Source organism: Vipera berus (assembly GCF_964194415.1).
Source record: "Vipera berus genome assembly, chromosome: 11".
Classification (NCBI taxonomy): Eukaryota; Metazoa; Chordata; class Lepidosauria; order Squamata; family Viperidae; genus Vipera; species Vipera berus.
In genome coordinates, this window is record NC_138214.1 from 715,318 (window position 1) to 730,243 (window position 14,926).

The 14,926-nt window shown below is 40.2% G+C and overlaps 1 protein-coding gene across 1 annotated transcript; it reads right to left on the bottom strand.

Moving 5' to 3' along the window:
- Positions 1-133: 133 nt before the first annotated feature.
- Positions 134-14,755, bottom strand: TEX11 (testis expressed 11; the record flags this gene model as incomplete). The annotated part of the gene is made up of 26 exons (XM_081336557.1): positions 134-353; positions 783-947; positions 1,249-1,369; positions 1,767-1,875; positions 2,155-2,304; positions 2,756-2,831; positions 3,223-3,339; positions 4,179-4,249; positions 4,781-4,867; positions 5,025-5,065; positions 5,398-5,445; positions 5,838-5,923; positions 6,277-6,395; positions 7,907-8,009; positions 8,968-9,111; positions 9,512-9,597; positions 9,999-10,150; positions 10,713-10,791; positions 11,228-11,312; positions 12,174-12,269; positions 12,399-12,456; positions 13,480-13,565; positions 13,697-13,777; positions 14,068-14,187; positions 14,282-14,362; positions 14,735-14,755. The coding sequence occupies 26 exons, from the start codon at positions 14,753-14,755 to the stop codon at positions 282-284; spliced, it is 2,454 nt and encodes an 817-aa protein (XP_081192683.1). The 3' UTR covers positions 134-281.
- Positions 14,756-14,926: the final 171 nt, after the last annotated feature.

Below are 14,926 nucleotides of genomic sequence, written 5' to 3' on the forward strand. Positions count from 1 at the left end.
TCTGCTCCACTTGTGGAACCTATTTCATTAGGACAAAATGGGTAGATTGCTTGTGTAGACTGCCTTGAGCTTCTAAGGAAAAATTGGCAATATAAATGTAATTATAAAAAATACACAAGGGAAGAGAAATATATTTGTAAACAATTAGAACTGCTTTATTCAACTTCATGTTTGTGAAACATCCTCCACCTAATAGTGCCTACAATTCCACTTGCCAGTGGTGGCTGTATGCAGCCAGTTCCCCTTCAGCGCAGGGCAGCTGTTGGTGGCCACGGTCCCCGTCACTCTTCTTTGGAATGGAGTCTCTTTGCTTTGTCCAGTTGGTCCAGCACCTCACCGTAAACACCGATCATCTGCGGACAAAGGTCACCCTAAGTCTAACAAATCGGCACGATGGGCTGAGGGGTGCCGTGCAGCTCAGCCCTTCCATTAGTGGAAACAACCAGCAGAAAAGCAACAGGCCCACTAAAACGAGGACTGTGTGTTCAATTCTGCCTCGCGTGGCTTTGCAGTGCCTCAGACTCCTTCCAAAGGGCTGCCTAGGAGGAGACTGCAAAGACACTGCCCTGGGAAAGGACATCGTCGGCCCTTTTACTTTCAGAGTGAGGCATTTGCATTCCTGTAACAAATCTTTGGGATCAAACCCGTGGGACTGAAATCCGCTCAATCTCAGCAAGCAGTTTCCTCCCCTGTCATGTGTTTGTCCTCCTGTACGATGGGCCGTTTCAGAGGGTGCCCTGGGTGTGATGAAGTCCTCTCCTCGTCCGTCCGCCCACCCTCACCTGATTCTCGTAGCTGTTCTTCAAAGTCCCCAAGTAGGCCAAGAACCGCATTCCTAGGCCACACCATTGCTCTGCTTCCTTGTATTTGCCAGCAGAGTACTGGTGTATTCCTGTGTTCCAAGCTCTAGTCATAAGCCAGATTATCTCCACCTCTGGGTAATTCGTCTGTAGGAATATATCGCAGCTTTTAGTCCAAGCTTAGTTTTAAGAAGGCAAAAACATATACAGCTATATTTTGCTTTAATGCTGCTGGGTATGTGAACACACGTACGCATAAACTGCCTCATTTAGCTGCTTGGACAGAAGTGGGGCCCACCAAGAGGATGTTGTTCTCATCCACCTAAGCCTGTGATGTTAACAGGAAGAGCCAGGCAAATATTCTCTTCTATCAAAATGCCCATCTGGCAGACTTTCAATAGCCCCGTGGAAAGGCCGCCGTCACAGAAAGAAGCCACGGGATACTAACTGTGTTGTCCAGCGTGGTCAGAGCCTCTTCAAAATAGGCCCAGGCCTCCTCCAGCACACACGGATCTGCCTCAATCGGGCCGGATGGCAGAGAAAGGTGGACCATGCTGTGCAGGCATTTGCTGAGCATGAAATACAACGAAAGGACAGTCCTGAGGAAAGCATCCGTGCAGTACCTTCTTCCCGCCTACTTTGCAAGGCATCCAAACCTCATCCCCGCAAGCATCCCTGTGCTAGCTGGCTCTTGGCAACTGTTACTGGGTCATGCCTGTCCAGCACCCCCTCCCCCAACTCAGGACCCTCAACAACAGGGAAGGAAAGAGCAGCTGCTCCTTTTCAGAAAGAAGCAACCTTGAATGTCCTGCATGAGGAATGCATCCCTAGACTTTTTTTCTTGGGAAGAAATAATAAGGATTTTACCTGCAACAGCCATCCTCTCTCCCTAAGCCTGTCCTCCATCCACGCAGCCAGGATAAATACTCCTTATGCACCCAGCTGCTTCTCAGCACCACTGCTTACCTGTAGGTGATTGTATCCATCGGTTCACCTTTCCTAAGGAGAGTCAGGATCATCTCGAGAGCCCTCTTGCACACGGATGGGTAGTGAGCGGGAGATTCCATGGCCAACGCTTGAGGAAGAAGTCATGAGAAAAAGAGACAGCTTTCAAGCCACTGGGCACCTGCCCTTTCCCAACACCGCAGGGCTGCTGCTCAGAGAAAAAGGCCGTAAGCACACCATTGATGGGTGGGGGTCACAGAAGCTTCAACTCCACTTTTGCTGGGGCAGGTGGCTTTATTGCCCGAGACTCACGGAAGCAGCAGTTCTCATTTGAAGCAGCTGCCTTGAAATGCAAGATTCTGCCCCCCCCCCCCCGAAGGGTAGCGGAGGAAGCAGGCCTGGCTCTTACCAGCAATGGTTTCCAGAGTCTTGATCTCCACCTGTGGAAGCGCCACCACTTCGTCTAAGAGGCTGGGCACTGCAGGTGAATTCAGCTTGGCACTGGCTTCAAATTCATAAAGCAGTAATATTTTATCTGTGGGGTCCTTGGGGAAATCGCCTATGGAGCAGAAAACAAGTCCCATTTTAGTAGCTCACCAGTTATGAATGGGAAGGGGGGCAAAACAACCCCCGGTCCATACAGTTTCAGCACTACGAAGAGGAATTCAGGTGGGAGATGGGCATTTCCAAGCCTAGGAAGCCATGAGCGCAGACAACGCCCGCCTGGTTTCCACTAAAAGATAAGGAGCTGCCTTAGTCCCATTGCTTCGCTAGGCTTGTAAGGAGGCCGCGGCCCCAGCCTCGCTTCTCAGTGGGCAGCGAAATCCAGGGCTGAGAGAGCCCTGCAATCTGCTTTGAAAGGGCTGCAGCCTTGCTCGAAAGCCTTCGAGGGAGTCTCGACTGAAACAAGACTTCAGCCTCGGGGCAAACAGCATCCCACGGCCATCACTAACCAAGGCAAGCAGGTTTCACCATTAATTTATTTTGGAACTGTAGAAATTCTAGCTCACCTGTCTGCTTCAAGACTTTCCAGACTGCTCTGCAGGACTGAATGTACTCGAGGGCCTGAGTCAGCAGTTCAGCCTGCTTTGGAAGCAAACACACATTTCAGGTAAACTGTACATGAGAGCATCACAACACTTGTTAGCGTGTCAGGGAGAAGGCATTTCCTGTTTTTTTGCCTACATAAACTTATCTATTGATTATCAATGCCTAGATATTATTATTTTTATTTAAATGTTCTGCAAATTCTCTAAAGAACACAAAAGGGTAGAATGACTATAGGTTTATGATATAAAATGTGGAGTGCTGGAAGAATGGCTCAAGTATCAAATATTATTCCCATTTCCAAAGACAATCAGGCAGATGTCATCTCTACAGGACAATTAATCAGAAAACAACTTAGGCCTTTCCTAAATTTCCATGGCACTTCTCCTAAAATACAAAAGTTAACATTTGAATTACTTCCAAATTCTACCTCATCAGCAGGCAGCAAATTGCTTCGGCTCATGTCCAGATCCACCGCGGCAGCCATGAGTAGGCATGTTCTCTGAGCGAGCAGGACAGCTTTATCAAGAGGACAAAACTGGGAGAACTGCAGCAGGAAATATCAGTGCAACCGTAATTATTTTTCCCTTCATCAAAGTAGGTCAGAGCTATCCAAACTTGGTCAGAGGAGAAGATCATAAGCCACTTAAATAGGGATTTGCAATTTTTTAAAAACTTAATCATGGTTGCATAGACAAAACAATCTCAAAACTCACTTCTGGTTTTGCTCATAACTTTATTACTTATTTATAAGTTCAGTTTCTATAGCCACCCGTCTCAATCCAATTGACTCTGGGTAATGAACAATATCACAGTATCACACAATAACCACAGTGCTGCAATCTTTGAGAAGTAAGGTGAAGCACAGACTAAAATGTATTTATTAAAAGTAAATAGTATGTTTCTTGCTCATCCATAATCATAATTAAATCACTACTCTCCTCCTAATGAGGTCATGAAAATTTGTTTCTCTTTTTGTCAGGTACCACAGAGTTTGACAAATTAACCCACAATACAGCATATTTGTTGGTAAAAGTCTCTCAACTATATGCAGTAAGTTTTGCAGTAAGTTTAGCACTTCTGGTAAAATATTTTTTAACTTCTAGCTGGTTTGCTAAGGTTCTTGGGCAACTACAGAAAATGGCCAACTTTTCCACACATTCTAGCAGGGACCAAGATACTCCTTTACATTTTAACTGAGACCAGTCAGATGATTTACCAGTTTCTGGACTGAAACCGTTTGTTGCTGGCTGGCTACTGATCAGCTGGCCAGTGACAAGACATGAATAGTAAGGGAGCAGCGTTCCTTTCAAAACGAGCTCTGCACAAAGAACCCACAATGGCAAATGCAAAGAAATCAGGGAGAATTTAGGGGGAAGCGCATACCTTGAATGATATTATAAAGAAATCTCTCATCACTTTTAAGCAGCCCTCGCATCGCACAGCCAAGTTCCAAGCTCATAAAGCAAATAAAACAATGTCAGATTTAACAGCATCACCAACAGCAATTATGACAGTTCTGCTTAAGACAAAGCCTTTTCTCCTCTGATGGGCTTAAAAAGTCATGGATAATTTCTGTACAGAGATTACACGGGGATTCCTATTATTACGAAAGAATACCCATGCTTTTAAAATCCCTTCTTTATTCAGTCCATAAATAAAGACACCTTCCCCCGCTCCTCTTCTTGGAATGTATGAACTAAAATGGCCATGCGAACAATCTGTCTTGAACATTTGACCGGCCGTGTTTACTGCTGACAAGTGCAAGAAAACCCGATTCCTCGCACTCAGATCGCTCCTCCTGGTTTCGGATTACAGGGCTGTTGCGTCTGTGCACGAATGCAGAAGGGAGTCAGAAAACGCCATTTTGCCCAGGAGGGAAGAATGCCTGCACCTCTGGCGTAAGTGCCCCCTGCCCAAGCATTTCCACACGATGCTTTTTCTTTTGGAATCACGGCGGTGATGGCAGACTCCGCGTACTGGCCTACCTATCTTTCTGAACCACTGAGCTTCACTGACCCTGATTTCCAGCATCTCCTTTTCCTCACTGTGCAGCTCATCGAGTCTACGGTGAGCTGGAAGAGACGAATTAATGTTAGTAACAAACAAGGATTTATGAACCTTGTACTTTCTGACTAGGACTTTATAAAGCAGCTAAAGGTCTGTCGGGGTTCTGAACAGACGACACTCAGTAAATGAACACGATGTACAATGATCCAGCTAGCTTAATACCTGCTGTCAAGTGCGCTAGCAGTGTCTCCATATCTTTAATCCTAAAATAAAAGAGGCAGTTATTTAGCATCTCTAAATGATATTCAAGGGAGAAAAATATCTTCTCTGAAGAAAAAGCAGTTAAGATAAACCAGTAATAACACTGCTCTTCTATGAGGAAATAGAAATATGATTACATGAAGGAAGAACTAACACTGTCGACAGGAGGTTAAAATAAAATCTAAATCTAGGTTCAGTACTATGTTAGTGATGGTTCAAAATAACCATGGCTAAACGTTTATCTCCTTCTGCGTAATTCAAGTGGCTATTTAACTTTTCTCAGTAACACCTTATCGAAAGCTGAGTATCAATAATTATTAGAAATGCAACTCACATCTCTTCTTCAGATGTCACTTTTGACAACACAAGTCGAATCAAACACCTGCAACAAAAGCCAATTATACCAAATGTTGTTTAGCACACATAATTTAAAACATCCACCTTCCTTCAAGAGCTACTCTCTTTACTTTTATCGTTGTTTACTAACTGTAGAGGCCCTTTTGCCAAATTGCTCCAGCACAAAAACTCCACATCCTGTGTTGAAGAAAGATGGCAAAATGTTTAATAATAATTTGGTATAGGTGAACTCAAATTCAGGAGCACTAATGTTAGAGATACGTTTAAAAACTGAATCTGAAACAAGATTTCAAGTAAAGCAAATCCTTCCCAGATATAAAGTGAGGGCATCTTAAGGAAATGTAAAAAAGACCAAAGTCTTCATATTCTGACAGCAAATTATGAAACAAAACAGCATTTCTTTATTTATTTACTCACTTTACTGCTGTAAGCGCTTGCTGGCAACCCTCCAAGTGTTGAGATAAATACTCCAAGGCTTTAATAGCCATAGCCTGTTGATCATTCTGAAGGGAAAATGCTTTAATTAGTAATATAACTTTGAAAAATACAACTTTAGTATGATCTTGTTCTGCTTGAACACAATGAATGTCATATTTTAAACACAATTCAAACAGGGTCAGGCTAAAAAATTTTCTGTCATCCCCCAGCTCGTGACTTTCACTGATTCTCTCTCTCTCTCTCCTTGTAAGTATGCAACTGAGGATACAGTTTCCAAACTTTGCTTCTTTTCCTCTTCCCATCCCGTCCTTAGCGTTTCCTCTTGTTGTCAATTGCAGCTCCTGGAGAATGGGATGCTTTATCTAAAATTTCCAATTACAAAGGAGGAGCTATAGAGATCCCAGCATCCAATTTATACCTCCAGGGCGAATTGAGCGGCTAAGCTCAGAAGGTTGGTCGCCACAGATCCTTCCACGAGCAGTTTGCCTTCCGTGAGCTCTGCAGCCGATTTCTCCATTGCTACAAATGCATCCAGAGCTAAAAGAGAGACGAGAGGCACTGAGAGAGCAGCCTTGGATTGGTTCCTTCAGACCTGGGAGCGGCTCCGGGAAGAGAAGCCTGTTACTCTTCTACCGCCGCTAGCATCCATGTGCTGTCTAGTTATAGCCTGTATCAGATATCCCAACACTTTGACAAGTTCTGGGTCAATCTCTTCAAAGGCCAAATTGTCATTGTGTGTGGAATCTCAGCTACTTGTGTGTAAGGTTTGATCTTACAGTAGGCTGCTCTTCCATGTTCCAGAGGGCAGCAATTGTAGGCTTTTGTAAGAAAAATAAAGTATTGTTGTACCTTGCAGACAAAAACATTTTTCAGCTCTTCCAGTGCTGCAAGACTGTTTGTTGTTCTTTGCACAGAAATCTACTTGTTGCTAGTAAATCGTTTCTTGTGTTCATGATATGTACAAATTGTGTTTTTCATTCTGTTCGTTATATAAGGGACTGCTTTGGTTTATGAACATGGTATAAATGGGTGTATTTAGTTAGCAATCTTAAGGGACAGCCTGGGGTCACTCTCCACCCCTCTCCCAAGTTCAGGAACCAAAGATGCTACTTTTGAGTCAAGCTCTATTGCTAAGTTACTCTCCTGGCTTGAATCCTCAATTATGTTTAAATAAATTACGTACATGAGAAAGATCTATGTTAAAATAACATGCAGTAAATATATATTAGCAATATCAACTAAAATTACTTTGTTTTACATGATTGCAAATTTAAACAAGTGAGATTGCTGAAGAATCATATTCTGTAGTCTGTCTCTCTGAATATATTTTTCTTATTCTATGTATTTTTCCTATTTATACTGCCCTTTATTCTTTTTACTATTTTAATGATTTCATAATCCATCCAGACAAATCTAAATCTGGTGGATGAGAAATATATAAAAACTATATGGTTAAATACATTATTCAAATAGGACATATTAAAGCTCATGCTGAAATATACCAAAACCAAACTGTTGAAGGTTATAATGTATGCCCAAGTAATTCATTTAAAATCTAAAAATATGCTACCCTGATTCTAAATATATGACCAAATAACAGTGGTGTAACTAAAAATCACTACTATTTTGCATACCCTGATAATAGTTATTAGCATCTTTTTGATGACATTAATAACAACAATCAAGAAAGAGGGATTACCAAAGTGACAGTGTGCTACCAAGAAGCATTTCTGCTCTACATGGAGGGAACCAAATGCCCTAAATTCTGAGATGTGTCCTGGATAGTTAAAAGATTCCAAATCTGGAACTTTTACATTCTTTCTGCTGATGCCTTTTGTGTAATTTGCCATATTCTCTTAAAAACATAATTCTATGCAGAAGAATACCCCTTCTATGCAGTTGTGAATACCACTTTGTGACAAGAGGTGCTTGTCTGATATATAGAGGGCAAAGGTGGGATAAACAGTCATTAGATTCTCTAGCTCCTTGCCCTTAAACAGATGGATTACACATTCACCGGCACAGTAAAAGCACAAAGGCACAAATACCTTTGAGGGTATTTTTCTCTAAGACTGCTATTTTATAAACATAGAAGTGAGTGAAGATGCTGTTTGGGTCATATCTTTCTGCCTTCTTTATAGCCTCATTAGCCTTTAGGTAAAGAGAATCAGCTCAGTTAGTCACAGTAACAGCCAAATAACTAGTTAATAGCTATATAATTAGTTTCTATTAAATAATAACATTTTTGCAATAAAACATATATTATATCATATCGAACAATTACTGTAATATATCCCAAATGAAGCAACAGAGTAACTCTTGCACTTCAGACCGATACATTCACACAACAGTTTCTCTTTTTCATTTTTAGTTCATCTGGAGCAATAAAAACAACATAAACACATTCTCTGCTGGCAAGATGAGGTCCCAGCAAAAAGGACCACTTTGCCTTTGCAGTGATGCTGGCAAAGGAATTGTGTTGATGTAGCTAATTTATGCCAGAAAGTTTGAAACAAAGGATGAGTTGGCAAGGGCGCCACTGTCTCCTGGATCTTCCTAAAACAGCTAAGGGTCATGCAAGCATTCTTCTTTCCTAAGGAGTCTGAAGTGAGGTGCCAGAGATGTCCTGAGAGAAATGAGGCAAGACTAGCTGTAACATCTGGCAGAATAGGATGTTCCTTTGGGAAGGGACAGGCTGTATAACCTCTGGGTCTTCTGCAGCAGACAGCTAACTTCAGAATATGCCTTAGGAGAAAGCCCACTTGACATGAATTAATATTAACATGCTAACAACCCCAGCAAGAAACAGATGGATTTGATACACTCTGGCAGATCTTCTCCTCCTTGTGAAGATTACTTTCTTCCATTGCAAGCGACGACCAAGGCAAGCTACATAAATCTGGTGATGATCCTTATCTACAGGTATAAAGGAGAGGCCCTGTTCTCTTGGGCTTCACGTAGCTCAGGGCTTCCATATTAAGTAGGAAGACCCCCCTCCTCCCCAAACGCCCCCTTCAGAAGGAAAGGGCTCCTGATTCCAAGCCATGGCCAAAGATTCCTTCTCTGGCCAGGGAGAACCTGAAAGAGAGGACACAGAGAAGAAGGATACCTCGTCAGGCTCTTTCAAGTGAAGATAGCAAGCAGCCATGTTCCTGTACAGCTTTGCCAGGTTCTGCTGCTGGTCTGTCTGCCCAGAGGCGTAAAAGCGGAGAGAGTAGTTGTACCACCGAAGGGCTTCGGGATAGCTCTTTGACTGGAAGACAGCAACTGGGTCTTAATGTTAGACGCGCACGTGCCTATAAAAGGCAGAGGGGCAGGAGACCAGGAGAGAAATCCCCAGAGTTTCTCATTTACTCTATACAGTATTAATTAAAATTAGTTATTATGAGCTTAATCAGACACCCCATACTCAGTGCAAAACAAGGGACAAATCTTCAGGCAAATGATGAACACAACACAAGACAGGTATTTTCACAATATTCGTCACCTGCACGGTATCTTTACCAGTTTGGAATATATTAAATGACAGATAATGAAGATCGCCTATTTACTCTATAGCATTATCAGTAATCTTGGATTGCAACTTTAAGGTAGTATCTGCATACTTTGAAAAGGATATTCTGACTTTGCTCAGAGGTAGTAAGAGGACTAACCTCGTAATTCTTAGCTGCTCTGTCCCACAGAACAAGGTGTAAATGGTTGAGTATTTCAGCAGGCAGTTGCTTTCCTAAGTTGTGTGCTAAGAAGATAAATTTCAGTATTTCACTAATTCTACGAATCCGAAGAATGTCTATATTTCTAACTATATTGAGCAGAATCAGACCTAGGATCATCTATGACACCTACGATAGCAATACTAAGCAAAATTTCACCTAAAACTTCAAAATACTTCTAAAATTTCCAGTAACAAATTTCAAAAGTGGACTCTTGGAATCATGGTTAAAAGTCGAACAATTTAAAGATAAGCTTAAATTAATGTTAATCTTAAATTAATGGTAACGTTATACAATTTTAGTCAGAATGAAGTTATAATTGCTGGATTTCTTAGCTGAAAAATTCAAGCAAAACAGAGGTTTTCACATTCTGCAAATTCCTTCTAGGTATCTACCCCAGGAGTATAATGAAAAGCTGTACACAGACCTGCTATGGCATCTTCAATCATTCCCTTGGCAAGTGGCTCCTTCATTCTCTGTAACAGGAGTTCAATATGAAAGAGGAGGACTCTGCCAGCATCTGGGGATCTTTCAAACAGCTGAGAGGCTGATTTCAGAAGGTCAAATCCAATGGCTTCCCTGAATGTACATGAAAATAAGCTGGGGATTTTGACACCATAGAAAGCTAAAAGAATTCATATATTTCTCAGTAACAGAAACCTGACATCCTGTCCTATGTTACTCAACAGTCATTAAGGCACAGATTTTCATATCAAAAGCTTGCTGGAGCACTCTGTCAGGAATCACATTGTAGGTCTGTGCATAGTACACACTGCTGCAATCGTGCTAATTGTAGGTCTTTGGCTGAAAATGCTGCTTACCCAAATGCGTCTCTTCAAATCAATCTGAGCATCCAAATCAAGAATCACTGATCAGCCTTTGTTTCATTTATTCCCACCTAGCCAACGCACCTGCGCCTATTTGCAGCTATCCTGCTACTGGGCAACTCTGGCACTCTGTCAATTCACCTCCCTTTATTGCAAGATAATAAATCATAATTATACAAACACATTGCAGAAAATTGGAGTTTGTTAAAAAAACACACAAAGAAGAGAGGTGGATGTCTTGGATATTCCCTAAATAGTCTTATGATAGACACAGATGCCTAACTGTGTTCCAGAGGGCCCTTCGATCTTTATACCTCTCATGTTCAAGGAGCAACTTTGCAGTGTCCAGACAGATCTCCGGAGAAGCCTCATGCTGCAGAAGTTCAGTGACAGCTAGAAAGCAGCAAGAACAAGGTTAGCATGTTTACTAAAAGGCTTTGTTTGTGTGTGGGGGGGGAGATAAAGTGTAAGTCCTTTGTCTTATACAAGAATGACTAAATAACCAATGATCCAAAGAGCCTCGATGGACAGAGAGACTGGGGTAATTTATACCACTGTGCAGTAGGAAAATGAATATATTCAATAATCTTTGCTTGTAGCAAGGAGGAAAGGAAGAATTCACAGGAGTGAATGTGGACGCTGTTTGTAAAACTCTTAAGGGCTCCTGCATTGGTTTAAACTTTCTTTCCTTTGTTCAGAATCAAAGAAGTACATCAGCTTAATTTAAACCTGTACAAGGTTAAAGTGAAGCTGCTACCACTTCGGTTCACCTCCTCCTCTATGACAACTCAGACATGTTGTTGATCTTATGCTGAAGCAAGAATAATACCTTTTCTAATATCTTCATCTGATGCATCATCGCCTTTCAGGAGAATTTTAATTTTTAAGTAAAAACCAGCTGGATGTAAATTCTCCTGTAAATCAAGACATCAATGTATTATTTGATAGCCAAACTATTTTTATCAGATTCAGAGTATTTTTAACTACCTGCTGGGAGAGCACAGCCTATTCATAAAGAATGTCAAAACTTTTCATGAGTAAATTCTCCATATCTTCTAGAATAATCTTAAATATCCTTAGCAACAGTCTACCTACTATTGCCAGATTACCAGTTAATAATTATTTTTATTAGATTTATATCCCTTTTTTTTCTTTTACAAGCTCAGGATGGTGAACCCAGTACTCTCCCCGTTTTCCCCAAGATAGAACTCCGGAGGGTAAATTATGGTCCAAAGTCACCAGGGAACTTCCATGATGAAAGATGGACTTGAACCACACCAGTTAACCACTACATGGCACTTAATCTTCCATTTGAGACCCTCAGAAATCTTTTGCCTCATATATAAGGGAATTAAAAAGTTATCTTAATAAATCCCAGAGACCTCAAACTATTATTCTCATTTTAAGCAATAAAATATTATTTTATTCTCTCTTTGACATCATTTTGAATTTTAAAAAAAACTATTAGGACCAACAAACTACACTGACCTTAATTTTATCAGATGCATAGAGATGAAATGAGATTTGTATGTATGCTATGCATACATAAATACTTCATTATCGTACAGTATGCACACTGCGCATCTGATGAAGGGAATTGCAGCTCACGAAAGAAGATAGCTTTTAACATTTTTTTTGGAAAAGGTACTACTAGATTCTTTGTCCTTTTTTGTTGCCTACAGACTAAAACAACTTTCCTCTATGTATTATCTTGGGAGTCATTCCACTGATTGCAAAACTCTTAAGAATTAGCCTAGCCCAGAAATCAACCTCACCTCATTTGCCATGATGACAACCTGGAGAGCTTTCTCTTGATATTGTTTATAATCCCATTCCAAATACACAGTAGCTAATAATCGTAGTACTTTGGCCTATAAATAAAATAAAATTAATATTTACACTCAAAAGGCTGAGAATAAATTGGAGAGGGGCAATAAAGGTCATGTCTCCTCACACTGAATGACAAAGATATTTCCCATGGCATTGCAAAGGTTTCTCACCTGCATTTCTTTATTAACTGAATAGTTTTTGTGCGTCTTTCCAATTTCACAGCTGAGGCTGTTTAATAAAAGAAAGAAAAACAGAATGGATTAACTGACCTTGAAGGGGAGAAGAAAACCCACCTGATAAGTAAAAACCTGCCCTTAAAGATGCATTCACAAAGGAGACCCAGACTGTGCGAAAGTGAACACGCCCAACGCCCTGACTCTGTAGTGTATGAATTTTGCAATGTCATTATTTGACATACTGCAACTTAAACACTTAAGAAATTATACTGGAGACCTTCTATTGTACAGCTACGAAAAGGAACAGAATACAGAGGAGGGGAAGCTTTTTCCCCCAGGGGCCTTCAGGCATACCTCTATCTCAGGGGTTCCCAGCCAGGGGTGCGAGACAATATTCCAGGGGGTGTGAAAAATTGGCTTTTCAAAATTGTAGTGTATATGCATAATTCATTGCCGCTTTTGTAAGGGGGTACAAGAATATATCAGAAGCGTTCTAGGGGTGTGGGGTATGGAAAAGGTTGGGGGCCGCTGCTCTACTTATATACTGCAGTAATGCTCATTTTTTTCAAATAACCTGGATAGAATGTTTTTTTTTGGCAAATAAGCAGTCTATTTTGTTACTTAAAAGCCAGTATGCATGTATTATGGAAGCATTTGGAGAGACTGTGCAAGTTTTCTCTCTTTAATCCAGAAATAAATCACATGTACAAACCCTCTTTAAATGGCATCTTATTATAAGTAAATTACATCTGCAAATTTACATAACTTGAATAGTGATGATTGTTTTATTTAAGAAAAAGAAAGCTGGAGTTAAGGGAATTCTGAAAGAAGCAACATTCAGAGTTTCTACTTTTTTTGCATCAAACCACCTGGACCCTTCAAATGCACTTATAAAATTACCTTAGCCTTGACTACATCTGCAGCTAGAAGAATTTCTAAATCACTAGACAGAATCAGATCACTCCTGCTAAGTGCTTGTTTTAAATCTCAGTGGCTATACATAGGGCAGAATTGGACATTTTATGTATTGCTTATCAAACTATTACCTAAGCCAAAAGCAATAGAGTCAAATTACCTGAGCCAAAAGGAACTCTGCTCATATCTCTTGACTTCGTATGTTTCTATGCCAAAGTTATAGCATAGGAGAGAAAGGTAACAAACCTGTAATTAGAGTAATTTATACCAGTTTTGTAATTGCTGTTTTAAAAAAGCTGGGAATTAACCAAGTTTATTTTTTCATAGCTCTGAAGGACCAGGGCAGTAGAACAAAATGAAAAGGCGTTTAACCTGACCTCTTTTGGCAGCCTTATCAGGATGTCTTTACACCGCTGAACACACATGACCGCCTTCTGAAAATCTGCTAAAGCAACTGCCTAAGAAAGCAACATATGCTAATGAATTGCTTGGATGACACATGGATTTCTTTTAAATTAATGTTTAAAACATTAATACAATTTTGCATTAGAGGAGTGCTAACAAAGTGGTATATCAAATTTAGTAGCTATATGGGAGGCAGCAATCCAAAGAACTGCATAATATAGATTGAACATAGAATTATAGAATATTGTTATTGTAATATTGTTACTGAATAATAACAATACAGATAAAATCCACTTGTTGCCATTATGCTGCTACAAAGAATTGAATTATTTTTCAAACATACAGATTCAGCCTGGTAAGACAGAACTTTGAATATATCCCTCTCTATGTCAGCTTTGTGCATATTGGCCTCAGCCTCATTGCTACAGTTCTTGTTCAGCTGGGCATAAAGTTTCTCTAGATCCTGTAAAATAAAGCACATAATAGGCTAAAAATGCATGCAGCCACTATTATGTCACCTACTCAAAACTTACAAACGTTAGAAAGCCTCAACTTACACTCAGGGCAATTTCAAGGAAATTATTTGCAAGGGCAGGTTTTCCAACATCCACCCAACCTTTTCCAGTCTTCATTAACATCTAGATCATAAAAGACATATGCAAATTTAAAAGAAAACAGAAATATTGGCAAATCTAGAAACTAGATATATTTCATGTAATCTTTTAGAGATTTTTTAAATGTGGTTGCTTTAGGCATACTCTTCATCAACTATTTGTTAAGGTAATATACATTATGCTATCATATTTCTACATCACTATCTATCATAGTTTGTTTAAATCTTTGGCTTGCAACGAACCCAAACTACTGTCAATTTCTCTTGGAGACAGAATAAAAATGTGAAATGTATTAGAAAACAATATTCTTCTAACATTCTTGAACCTTATCAGCTCTTTAGCATTTCAGGAAGCAGAAGACAAACATAAATAATATTTGGACACAAACTATATTACCAAAATTTGCCTTCGTATCATCTCATTTGAATCACCTACTTCACAAAACATCATCAGGTTGCAGGCAACATGGCGTACTACAGAAATATGCAAAGACATTAACTGTTTCAATTCTCAGTGAAAATATAGATAAGAAAATAAACATTTGTGACCTGGAATAAATGCAAAATATCCATAAACAGTAAGAAGGGC